Genomic DNA, 12,857 nt, shown 5'->3' on the forward strand with positions numbered 1-12,857 from the left:
AGTTATCTGCCAAATCTAGCAGTCCCTGCAGTCTGTCAGATCAATGCATGAAATTGACGTATATCAAAAGCGAGAGGCAATCAAATTGCGTCAAACCATCACCAAAAAAACCCTGTAGGCAGTGACGTCCAGTTGCCCCGTCCAATCGAGGTCGAAATCCCACGATGTTGAAGTCGCGGCGGATGAGATCCCAGCCAGTCATATCGCGCCCCAGTTTAACTGTGCGAGTAGAGTGGAGCCCGCTGTGGCGACCATACAAGTATGTGGAGTGGAGACTGTTGAACATATGTATGCTGCAGGTTAGCGTTAGGAGCCGAGGCCAAAAGTACGACGCGGCTGACTCCAACAAAGCTCACAAGTCTTGATCTGCGTCCGCAATGCTGTAGTTATGAGATAACATGGCAGATTATGACAGAGCACCCAAGGTATACCTCACTTCCAAGTACAAGCGACGCGCGCCCGTTCGCTGGGCTCTGCGCCCATGAATGAGGATCAATTGGACCCATTTCAACACCTTGCGGGTGGAGTCGAGGGATGTCATGGCGAAACCCAGTCTGAGTGTATCGTCGCTGGTGCGCTTGAGACTACATATCTGCGCGGTGGGTAAACATGACATTGGCATGATGACATTCAGTGGATCGGCAGCCCTGGAGTGGTTCGCCACTGCACTTGCGCTGCCCTGACAGCCCTGCGGCCATACAGCTTTCATTTTTGAATTTCACTTTGTGATATTGGTTTGGAAGAATGGATGCGATCCACGGTTCCGAATCTTTGGGTTCTTGTTTGCAGGTGTTCCCCAGAGGATGACATCCCAACCCGGCGATCGGCGCCCGTCGTGCCTCGCTAGGGGGGGTGGGGGTCAGGTGACCCAGGGCTTTTGAGTCACAATGCGCAGTACGATGCGGGCAGGAACAATCCATTAGAAACCAAGCAGGCAATAAGGTAGGCGAAGTAGAGAATAGTGAGTTTGGTGGGCAGATGTACAAGAAATTCAACTTGTCCAGCAAAATGATTTTTTTTGATCATTAGATGTAGAGCTATATACAGGATTCATTTTGTGGGCTATCGTTACAATCATCATTTCGGCGTAAATTCATTAAAAGCGGTTGAGGACGTGTCGGGTCCCAAGTATCGGAAGGATAGAGTGGCGGCGAGTGGTGAGAGGTGAGGTTGTGGTTCAATATAATATAGTCGGCTCAGTCCGACTTAACCGGCGACGGGCCCGACGGAGATGCAGCAGATGTTTTTCGAAGACATGTCCATGGTATCCTCCATGAGACCATTATCGGCGGATAGCTGGGGGTTGGCAGGTGTGGCATTGACCTCGGTCTCGGTGATTTCGACCTTGACGAAGGCCTCTGGTGTGGTGGATTGGTCCTTCTTGTCTTCGGACTCATCCTCTTCGTCGGTTTCTTCAAAGTCGAACGAGCTGATGCGTGACTTCATGTCGTTCTCCGTCCACATCACCGAGCCGCAGTGTAGCCGAAAGTGAGCCACGCAGCGGCGGAGGCTGGGATCGGGAGCGGTGGCTTCCCGGGCCAGCTTCTCCTTGGAGATGACGGTGAGCTTGTATGGGAGAGTGTTGCGGTTTGCCATTGGGGGCCAGCGTTTATTGGAGTTTTTTTGGAGAAGTGGAACGGCAGGAGTGGGTGATGGTGTCTTTGGAGGGTTGCTGCCAATGGCAACAGTCATAATTGAGCCAAGGGCCGATGTGCAAAAATGGTAGTTGAAGTATAAATTATAGCTGTTGCAAGCCGGTAATGGGAGCGCAGCTTTGATCCACCGAGTGATATTATAGCGGTATGGAGGTGACGGGGGAAAAATCTGGGGGAGTCAAAGGGAGGGAGAAGGGGAAGGTAGAGGGCGTCGTGCCAGGCAGTTTTATAGGGAGACGGGGATCTGCAGAGGAAGGCAAAAAGTCTGCCGGGTCACCAGGCCAGCGCGTCCGGATCTAGACTCACAACTCGCCCGATCGCGTTAGTCCGGACTCGGCACTAGGACTGTTAGGGACGTGCAAGTGCCCAGTCTAGGCGGGCCCAGCAATAAGGGATGCTTCCACCCCTTCCATTCTCTTTCCATGATTCATCAGACGATTATACTCAAACCTATTTAGTCATCGACGCGGGGATGAAAGCTTTTTTTTCCGCGGAGAATTCCCTCTCCCCCAATGCCTTGCAAAAGAAATTTCAATTGCTTTCACAATGCTGAATGCAGGAGGGAAAGGGCGGGTAAATCAGAGCCTCCACCCAGAGAGGGGCCCCAGTTTTTTCGTGATCAGTTGATGCTTCGAAATTTTTCGGTGGAGACCCTGCGGCCGTAGCTTATCGTCCTTTATTCCACACACGGTACATGACGCTACATTGACTATATAGGAATATCGTGCTTGGGAGGGGTACCTCGAGGTACTTCCTCTACTCGAGTGGTGGGATGAACAATACATATATAGAAACGTCGCTTAGGGAAAACTCACGATCCCCACGGATTACCGAGTCAGGAAATCCGAATCCCCTCATCCGGATATTCAGCATTGCCAACATGTCCAACTTGAACGGGCGACTCGACGATGCCAACCGGGCTAAACTCCTGTAGCGTGGTTCCTCCCATTTCATCTCTTTCCGATGTCTGTGATGACTGCGACCATTGATCTCAATCCATACGGAGCAAATAAACTTGTATTCATGCTTTGCAACGCGTCACGCCAGGCAGTGCGGTGACTCAGCGAAGGCCTAGCATCCACCTCCATCCCGAGCGTGGATTCTTCCAACCGCTTCCAAGGTTCCAAGGTTCCAAGGTTCCCAGGTTCTTACCGAGCTTCACCTGCTCCTTTCAGCACTTCCGTCCAAGTTCCACTGCAGGTTCTGACTCGACGATCTTCGATCCTCCAACTCCCTCGCCCTGCCTTTGGTGCTTTCTCCGCATTTCCGTGCGGCGCCCCGTGGCACACCTGCAAGATCCGAGTTTGAGCACATGGAAACGTGTCTCTCCCTCGCTCGCCACCACCGCCCTCGTTGCTTCTTGCTCATCTTTGTCATCCCAGACCTTCCGGCTCCGGACCCGGACTTATACTCACTCTCTCCACCTGGCGTTGCGCCCGAGCTCTGTACTCCACTGACCTCTGTTCCGCGAACGGAATTGGGTCTAGCCATGGGGTGCCAGAGCTTGGCGGTGGGCGGTGACCCGTGAGCGGTTCTCGCCAGAGTCCTTCCCTTCCTCCACCGTTGTCTCGCTCCTCCACTCAATCAGCGTTCGCGATGAACGTATCACTCCCTCCTCTTAAATGCAGCGGGCGGTACGCATCGACAAGATCACCCCGCCGCACCATTTTGAGCTTCGGGACATCTTTGCACCTGCGAAAGACGGCACGATGTCGACGTAAAACGCTAACATGCCAGGTCACAGAGCAGATCCAGTGCAGCAAGAATTGTTGAACCCATGCGGTTGACGTGCAATTCTACTTCGACTAACAAGCGACTCGCCCCGTGTCCTATCGCTGCAGCTTCGGAGATTTGATGCGCGATACCCGAGATTCCGCCCCCTCGAGTATCGCACGCTTCCTGCGGTCGCGTTCCGCGGGATCCGCGACGAGCCCACTGGAGATGCGAATAACCAACCGGCGATGGTGGCATGGTGGCCAAATGAGAAAAAATCGTGAGTTGTCAGATGAGATTATTCAGCCCTGGGCCTATCGCCGTAGCATATAGATTAGGTCTGGACCTTGATCGATCTCATTCTTGTCGAGGGCTAGGGTTTATGGTTGCTGTTGATACGGGCTACTTGATCATCATCATTCACTGTGACAACGCCGATCCTCTGTCCCGAATCAGTCCATATTATGCCGACAGTGCCGATATGTCGAGGAGCGCCGATGCCGATTGCTTGATGATCTTGAGAAGCGGCGGATTCGAAGTGGCTGCTATGGGCCACGTTTTCGACCCTGGTTGGTTTTGCGATACACTTGGCTGAGAAGACCTTCATGCATCGGTCCTCACTAGTAGCTGGGCGCGCTTGACAGGGCTAGGTCGATAAAAGGGAAGATACTGAGTTCTGGCCTGAAATTGAGGCTGCATTGAGCAAAGGTCGACCATGGATTCGGCGTGAATTGACTTGGAGCAGTTCATCTGTTTCTGTCCTCTTCTCGAGGCTCGAGGCCAGTCTCGGTCTTGATGCAGGCAAATTACCTCTAGCGATATTGTTCTGAGCGTAGGGCAGTAAATAACACACTCGACAGTGGTATTTTTCCTTTGTTTGAATCCCTGCAATCAACCAAGGACCTGCGGACCTGATCTGGTAAGGCACCATCAGCCTCCAATACCAGGTGACTCCCAGCGACCGAATCCATCCATAGATGGATCCTTCCGACATAGTCATTTCCCTTTTCTCCTTGCCCACTGCGCCACAATCTGCCAACCTGCTCATTCCAACGCTCTCGGGAGCTACTGCATGACAGCCGATGACTCTCCCTGCGCGTCGCGATCACGGCCATCGCAGTCATGGGTTCACGCCGCTCCGTGCGCAGCAATGCACGTTACGTCGCACCCCGGCTCATGCAGTCTGAAACACTCCTGGCACCTGCTAATGCATGGACGCGACCGATACTTCGACTTCGTATCTCGGCATTGAACCGAGATTCTGCATCCGAGTTGCTGGATCCTTCGGGAAATCATGGACATGAGCTTTTACCTTCTTGACCCTGACACAAGTACTCGGAGAGAATGCGCGATCCAGCAAGTGGTCATCATAAAATCCCTCGTTCCAATTTCCGACATCAGAACTCAATCCAAGGCCCTGGGCCGCGTCGGCAATGCCTCTCTTTGGTTTGATTGTTACATTCGAGGAATGGAAGAACGGAGCGCCACCACAGACTTGAATTTCTTGTACGATTGATGCCCAGGGCTTTTCGCTCCTTTGGACCAAAGATCTGCACGCCATCCACAGTGATTGGTCGGCGGTAACAAGACAAGACCCCCTCGTCTGGTCTCATCCGGCGGTTGGCATTGCTCGAGCCAGGTGACCGAGTCTCCCGCCCAGCAGTTGAGGCTATCTCAGCGTCCCGGGCTGGACCCGACAGGCTGTGATAGATCGCCTCCTCATCCCACGTCTGGAAGCTGCGTCTGTCTCCAAACGGCATCTACATCTGTGCAACGCGCGGCTTTCCCCCGACGCGCAACGCCCTGGGCAACAGCCCAAGGTATGTATGCCCGTTTTAGGAACCAACTCAAGCGGACCGTCTGACGAACCTGCGACAGCCTGCCTGTGATGCGTGTGATGGTTCTGTCCACATGCCACAGGTTCTTGGTCTGCATATCGTTTCCTGTCGAATCAGGCTGCGTTCCGCTCTTCGAGCTGCTCGTCAGCAGCGCTAGAGATACCTTGCGATAGGACCGGCTGTATGTGCCTTCCCCCTCCTTTGCTTGGCGAGGCAGTTACCTCACGATTTGGTTCTCAGACCCGGTTTGAGGGTTAGCCTTTGTGATGGGAGCTTCTTGTCGTTGCCATCAACTTTTTCGATTTGTCTTTTTCGCCACCGGTTGCTTGGTGCCTGATGTTGCCGTTGCATCGAGGTCCAGGCACCAGAAGCTCTTACGTGAATTTTGAGTCTGGGCCGGAGTGGAAGGAATGCGATGACTCGGGCTATCAACCTGTCATTGTGATTCAGATCGTGCTGACGAATGTGGCTATTCCCCTTCTGGGCCAATCGATGGGCCAACCCCCGCTAGGCCTAGATAGGGGAGCGTTCCCTTGGACAGAGAGACGGCTGGCATCCACGTCTATGCCGTCTAGTCACAGTGAAGTTCCCGGTTGATGGAAGAACCGCCAACATGGGTGCTCGGATCACGAAGCTCGCCTCAGCCATGGCAGGAAAAGCGCAATCAGATAAACAAGGATAACCCCATGATTGGGGCTATATGCGTCGTGCTGAGGAGCATATCTGCATGGCGATGCATAGCTACGAACAGCTACCCACAGCAGCGCTTTGCGTCGCAGATACCTATCCAAACCCCGTGTATATCAAGGGGGCGGAAAGAGAACTATTCCATATAGGTTACATCCGAAGGCGCGGGTAAAGATCGGTGATGATCCTGCTACTGCCGTGCACAGTCGGGAGCACCTCGCACAAGAGATCCCACCCTTACCCATTCGGGTCTGCAGAGTTACCCTGGTGCCTTGACTGTTTAGTCTTGGCAACGATTCCCCAAGCTACGCTCTCGCGGTGTGACGGTGGGCGTGAGGAAACTCGAACCAGAGAGTGCCACTAGAACCACCGCAGCCGAGCGTGTAAACGGCAGGACTGCAGGCTGCTGTGAGACCTGGACCAGCATGTACGATGCTGAGCAGGGGCCATTTTCCCTACTTCCCTTTCGGACGGCGTACATAGGCTTGAGGTTGGTCGATAGTCATTGATTGTGCGCCGCTGTAACCTGCTCAAGCTCGTACAGCCGGCGGAGACGGCGAGGGGTTCGACGGAGAAGGGTGAACGGTCTCTCAGGGCTCGCGCAGATCGCGCGTCTACAGACCGCTGGGTATTTGGAATTCGGCGTCCTATTCGCGCGCATGGGCCGTTGATCTCTCTTTCCTTTCTCAAATGACCGTCGACGGGGGGGTCATCTGCTTGGTGAGGAACGCATTAGGCCCGGCGGGGGCTGCAGATTCAGAAAACGACCATTTCAACCCCGGGGTGTTACTTGTCGACTTGCGAGATCTAAGGAAAGAGGGAAGGGTTGCGACAAAATGAACTATGATTGCATCCGTCTTCGCTCGCATCTATACGCATCCATCTGGCCTTCGGACTGGTCATGCATTCGGGATTGAGGGGTCCGATATCTACCGAAAACTAGTTCCACCCCGTCGCTCTTCTCGTCCTTGAAGATTCGGGACGGGAAAGGAAACCCAAGTTAGAAATGCCTCGGCTTCACCGAGCCATTGTTCGCTCTTTGCTGCCATCCGCTAACCCCGATATACTCGTCGGATTGGTCTGCGGCGCCTTCTAGCCTGCAGAAATGCGGCGTTTGGACCCATTGCAGGACTACTGCATCTTGCGCGTAGCTCGAGAGAGATGATGCCGACGTTATCATCCCTAGCGGCTTTTCACAGTCAGTTATCTTTTCCCCCTCATCCAACCTTCCTAGTTCCCCCATTCCGGATGGTCGACACTGGTAGAATCCCACTTTCAACTCATTAGTCTTTTTTTTCTTTTCGCGTTCTCCCATCCCCCCGCGCCATCTATTTCAGACCGCTCAAGTTACACAATCCACACTCGTCCAGGTTGGGGGAAAGTTTGGAAGGCCTATCACACTGGGCGGAGTCCTGTGTGATGGAAACGTGAAGGACAGAGGGGAAGCGGGCCTTTATAGCCCTATACTCGATATATGATCATCGTCATCATCACGACGAGCTCGCGAGTAGGACGACGATGACTGATGCTTGGCCCTGTTGAGTGACGAATGCCTTTTTTTTTAAAAAAAAATATCTGATGGGTTCCCGCGTGATTGGCGTCGCTTCCAAATCGCACCTGTACGACGGTTACGCTGTAGAGTCTTTCTTCGTTCTCCTTCGCCCCTCACGCAGGGTCCAATCCTTTGCACCGCATTATCTATTATCTCGGCCATCCCCGTCCTGCGATCGCCGTGGCACCTCGGGGAAATCGCTCGAGGCATACTCCGTCTAGGTCCCAGGCGTGATACCCGCTCTCGATTCCCTTCAGGATCAAAAAGAACATCTCCTCTCTCCATTTTCTACCCCAGATCGGATTTACCGACGTCTGCGAGATCTTGCAACCCATTGCAACGGTGACTTGGCGTTTCGGCCCCTCCGCGGGACATCCCGAGCCTACAGGAACCGGCGAACCAGAACCGGTGCGTGATTTGCTGATTTGCGTATTTGCGCGCCATCTCGGTGATCTCGAGTGTTCCCCGGAAGCCACTGATTCTTCTGCGGACAAGTCTTTGTCCTCAAGAGAAATCCGGACGCTTTTTAGTCCCTTTTGGGCGTGTATCATCTGCTTCCCCCGTGACCAATCACGCGACGCCCGCTTTTTTTCCTTCTTGGGCTTTGATTTTTTTTTTTTTTTCTTTTTCTTTTTCTTTTTCTTTTTCTTTTCCCTTTTCTATTGCGTGTTTTTGCTTCCGCTTTTCGCTCTGCAGCTTTGCAGTTTTTCCCGGCTGCTCTTCTCCTGAGGTGACTGCTGCCCCCCCCCCCCCTTCATGTCCCGAGTTGTGATGGCGTCAACGAACTTGATCTTCTCTTGACTCCACGCTTGCTACGGCCTCACGTGGTACTGATTCCTCAGGCTCCTAGGCTGCCCATCCTCGTACACCGCCTCGCCCCTCTCAAAGTCCATCCGCAGCTCCAGAGTTCATCACTCTTTCCCGCCGATCGACCATCGAAAGGGCCCCCCCGGAAAAAGCCCCTCTGCATGCAAGCCTAGTCGACCCGACTTGCGCCACCCGTCCTTTGTCGCTCCATCGCGACTCTTGGATCCCCGGCGCGTTCCACTCCTCCCTCCTCGACGCGCCTTGTCGCGGCCTCACTTCACGCTCTGTCGACTATGTATGGCACGTCTCACTCCCTCGCGACGATGAACGGCCTGGGAGAGATCGTCGATGCCGCCGGGACCATCGACCCGGCCAACCTGAGCAACTCCGGTATGTCTGTCTATCTTGTTCGCGCTCTTCTGCTCGCATGTTTCTGCCTATCCGTGTCGTCGTCGCTGCCCTCGTCTTGTTTTGCGTTTCGTCTCATCGCGAACCCATCTCATGTGCGAAACCTTCCGGCGCGCGACCGCTCGCCCTTGGGCGATCGGTCGGCGATACCTTTCGCCCGCATGTTGCTTCCCCTAGTCGCCTTCCTTCAAACTGATGCCCCTCCTAGTCTCTGTTATGCCGGCTCCATCCCCTGCAGAAACAAGCCCCCGTGGTGTCAAGCGTAGTCGCACCCCAGATCACAGTGGGAATGGCCATACAGAAGGAGATCAGGATGATGGTACGTGCGCGATGGAGGAGACATCTTGTGTCTTTGATGCTTTTGTATTCTTGGCCGAATCCATCTCCCCGAATTCGCCGTTGCCCATCCGCTTTGTTCCGTCTTTCGCTCGGTCGCATTTGGACACTGTCTTTGTTGGACAGAGTGTGCTGACCCGTACTGTTTCCTGTAGAGGACCAGGGTCGTCGCAAGCGCGGCCGTCCCCCAAAGACGCCTCGGGCAAGTTCCAACGACCAGGCCGCGAGTACCCCGGTGCAAACGCCTCAGATGCAATCCCGCCCGCTTCCGCAGCAGACCGCTGGCTCGCCGCCTCTCGCCTCGCCTCCCGATAAGACCACGCCGACCAAAACCCTGGTCAAGGCCCTGCCGACCGTGCGAGACCACACCTCGGATCAGCTTAACGATGAGGGCGACGAATATATCCCCAAGGAGTTTGACGACGCCGGCGAGACAAAGGTGGATATGATGGGGTACCTGCAAGGCAACCGCGACTACAAATGTCGAACTTTCCGTGTACCCAACCGTGGCACCAAGCTCTTCATGTTGGCGACGGAGTGTGCAAGGGTCTTAAATTACCGTGATTCTTACCTCCTCTTCAACAAGAACCGGTCTTTGCACAAGATCATCGCGTCCCAGATCGAGAAGGATGACCTGATTCAGCAAGATATTCTGCCGTATTCATATCGGTCTCGCCAGATCGCCATCGTGTCCGCCCGATCCATGTTCCGCCAGTTCGGGAGCCGCGTCATCGTCAATGGCCGACGAGTCCGAGATGACTACTGGGAAAGCAAGGCGAGGAAGCAAGGTTTCACCGAGGAGGACATGGCCGGCGAGAAGCGACCCGGTGCCACCAAAGCTCGGGACGGGACAGCGACGGAGACCACGTCCTCCAGTCTTCTCCCAGCGCTCCCTCACAACGATGTCATTTTCAGCACCACCGTCGAGCCGTTGCCTCCGGGTCTTTCCCTGGACGTATCAGACTCGTCGCCCTCCCTTGCCCACCTTCCCATGCTCCACATGGCGACCACGGATGACCCGCGGCTTCGAGACTACAGTAATCTGGCCCGGACTCGCCAGGAGTTGACCGGTCAGCCGTATCATGATCGCACGCAATCCAGCTCTGGAGCAGAGATCATTAACCAGGCGTCACATGCCGCGGAATTCAACAAGATTCTTGGTTCGCAGCGGAGCTATCGCCAGAAAGGGTTGGAGGAATTCTATACGAAACCTCGCGAGGTACCTGAAACGGAGGCCCAATCTACGACTGCTCTTGATTCGGGTCTTTCTGTGTCGCAGCCCATCCAAGCTGCTCAGGTTCCCCCGGCGGGACTGACAAACCCTGGTCATGCGCCGCATGTCCTCCCTCCTCAAGCAATGATGGGTGGTCAGCCGGCTTTTGCCCAGCAGGCACATCCACAATCCATTGGCCAGTCTCCTGTCCGGGGGATGCCAACAGGCATGCGGCCGGATCTCATGCACCAGCGATCTAATCCGTCCATGTCCGCCAGCGTGCCCCAGCCGACTTATGCATACCCCTCCCAGCAGCAACAGATATGGGGGCAACCACCTCCACAGCCACAGCCCTCACCGCTGCCTTCGGCAGGCCCGCAGGGTGTGGCGATGCCTCAGTACGGTCAGCAGATGCCTGTGGCTCCGCAGCAAGCACCATCGCCTCTGCACCATGGCCAGCAGCCACAACAGTCTCCCCGCAACCAACACCGCCCGCAGGTGCCTCAGATACCGCAGCAATACCACCCAATGCAACATGCCCAGGCACAACAACAAGCAATGGGGTCTATGACATTCCCTGGAGGAAATCCAGCCGCTTACCAAGGTATGGCCCGAGCCATGTACCCCGCCACCCAAGGTCCGGGTGGTCAGGCTTTCATGACGGGCAATCCCCAGCAGGCAGGTATGGCAATGGGAATGAGTGCGGGCGGTATGCCGGGGTGGCCCGCTGGGCCTAACACGCCGATGCAACCGGGCCAGCCGCAGCCCGGTCAGTCCGGCAGCCCGTTGGGTGGATGGTCGGGCTACTAGATTGTGGTTTGGCGTTGTCTAGAATGGGCGTTGTTTTTTATGGGACTGTTTACCTCCAGCATCATCAGAGACGTCTTCGGTCGTTTTGGTTCCTTGTTGCCTCCTTGATCCCCAATGGTTTTTTTCTCGACTTACGGTTTTCATTTCTCTTCCGCCCCTTGCATCTCGCCTGTGTGACTCTTTCCCGTCGGGGGAGTCTTTGGTAATGTTAATCTGGGCCAGTCTTCCAATACCCTTTTTTGTACTCCGTTAGGCTCGGTTTCTCGATCGATGCCTCGTGTGATCTTTTTCTGATCCTTGTCTTTGTGTCTACTGTGATTATTGACTTCTGGGAATACTCCAGGCGTTGTTCCCTGCTTGATCTGGCGTTTATGTTTCTGCCAGTTGTTGAGACTATGAGTATGTACGTTCTTATCTTGATTCTCTTGAACTTATCCTGTGTTTCTATTTCTATTGTTTTCCCTCCATACATGATTGATAGAAGGGTCCCTTCTGTGCGGCATCTAACGGTTTGTTTCATGCGCTTGACAATGGATCGTCTCTCGCATATTTCTCTCTCCCCACTCGTCTTGTGTTGTGTGTGCTTCTCATGTATTACGTCTGGACCTGAAGATGTGGGTATCATTTTATGGCTGAAATCCCCCCCCCCCGGTTGCTGTTGGTTCTGCTGTTAGTTCCTCGTCTCCTTGTGAATGGCATTTCCTCTTCTCTACTCTCTCCCTGGTCTCCTCTTCTGCTGTTTATATTTTGTCTTGTGTTACTTTTCGTGGCAAGTCTGGTGCCTTTGATATCTGCTCCTGTATCCCCTCTTGGTCCCGATTAGCTTCAAATTGACAATGATACCTTGCTGCAATGCTGCTATACTTTTAGATATACTAGATTATACTGGACCAGTTGGTCAACCGCCTACACTACCGGTTAGAAATAATTTAGAACCCATCGGAGCAGGGGAAAAGCATCCCGGGAAGCCTCGAACTCCCTATCTCCTGATTCACGAAAGGACGCGCTAGCCTGTTCCTTGAACAAACACTGACTTTCGGAACACACCCAGTTCTGTGCTCCTTGGTAGAGAGCATACTAGCCTAGATATGGAATTGGACAGTTCAACAGATTTGTCCTGCCGGGTATGGTGCAAGAATTCCTCGATTGAGATTAACAAAGGTGACTTAGTATAAACAAATCGGTTGGAAGGTAAGGCGAGAGTGGCGTGTGTGGTAAAGCCATAAAGACCCCATGCATCATTCTCCCACCAGTCGTACGGATCCCTCTGTCGGGCTGAAGTCGCAGGAGTTTCGGGGGGAGATCGACTGCTCCCAACTCTGGGTACTCTACGTGAGTAACGCATTCTATGACAGGGTCATGGAGAAGCGTGAAGCGATTTCGATACCAGTTTCGGTGGTCGGCCAGGTGGGAGGAGTGTCGCAATAGCCCCCGATAGTTAACGGTTGAGCATGATTGCCGACTGGTGTTGCTGTCCGGATAGCAAGGCACGTCTCTGGCATGGAGCTCGAAACAGGCAGGTCAGACATGCGTATTTCTGGGGATCGTTGGTATCACGCTCTGCCAGATAAATCATTTCGAGTTGTCCATCTGCGAGTGCAGGTGTGGTGTAATCCTCGTGGGCGATCAATCTCCGATGTGGGTGTGCTCTTGTTGCACATGTCCTTTATAATTCTTATGGGCGGCACCCCAAGGTTCCAGTACCCCCTGAATGAGTAATACACAGAGTATACTGGCATATCCACGAGTAAAACTGCCCATTTGAGTGTAGCTGGGCCGTCTGCTTCGGCCGGAACGTTTTCTCGCAATCCAGTGTCTCCGCATGCTTGCAGGAATCT

The 12,857-nt window shown here is 54.1% G+C and overlaps 2 protein-coding genes across 2 annotated transcripts; one reads left to right on the plus strand and one right to left on the minus strand.

Annotated features, from left to right (window-relative positions):
• Window positions 1-1,206: 1,206 nt before the first annotated feature.
• On the minus strand, window positions 1,207-1,692 carry N7459_003427 (uncharacterized protein; the record flags this gene model as incomplete). Its single annotated transcript, XM_056942611.1, has 1 exon — window positions 1,207-1,692. One exon carries the CDS (start codon window positions 1,690-1,692, stop codon window positions 1,207-1,209), a length of 486 nt encoding a protein of 161 aa, XP_056802494.1.
• Window positions 1,693-8,545: 6,853 nt separating this feature from the next.
• N7459_003428 (putative nuclear localization protein) lies at window positions 8,546-11,019 on the plus strand (the record flags this gene model as incomplete). The annotated part of the gene is made up of 3 exons (XM_056942612.1): window positions 8,546-8,642; window positions 8,869-8,979; window positions 9,152-11,019. 3 exons carry the CDS (start codon window positions 8,546-8,548, stop codon window positions 11,017-11,019), a joined length of 2,076 nt encoding a protein of 691 aa, XP_056802495.1.
• Window positions 11,020-12,857: the final 1,838 nt, after the last annotated feature.

This window comes from Penicillium hispanicum (genome assembly GCF_028827665.1).
Source record: "Penicillium hispanicum strain IBT 35686 chromosome Unknown utg000003l_segment0_segment0, whole genome shotgun sequence".
Taxonomy (NCBI): Eukaryota; Fungi; Ascomycota; class Eurotiomycetes; order Eurotiales; family Aspergillaceae; genus Penicillium; species Penicillium hispanicum.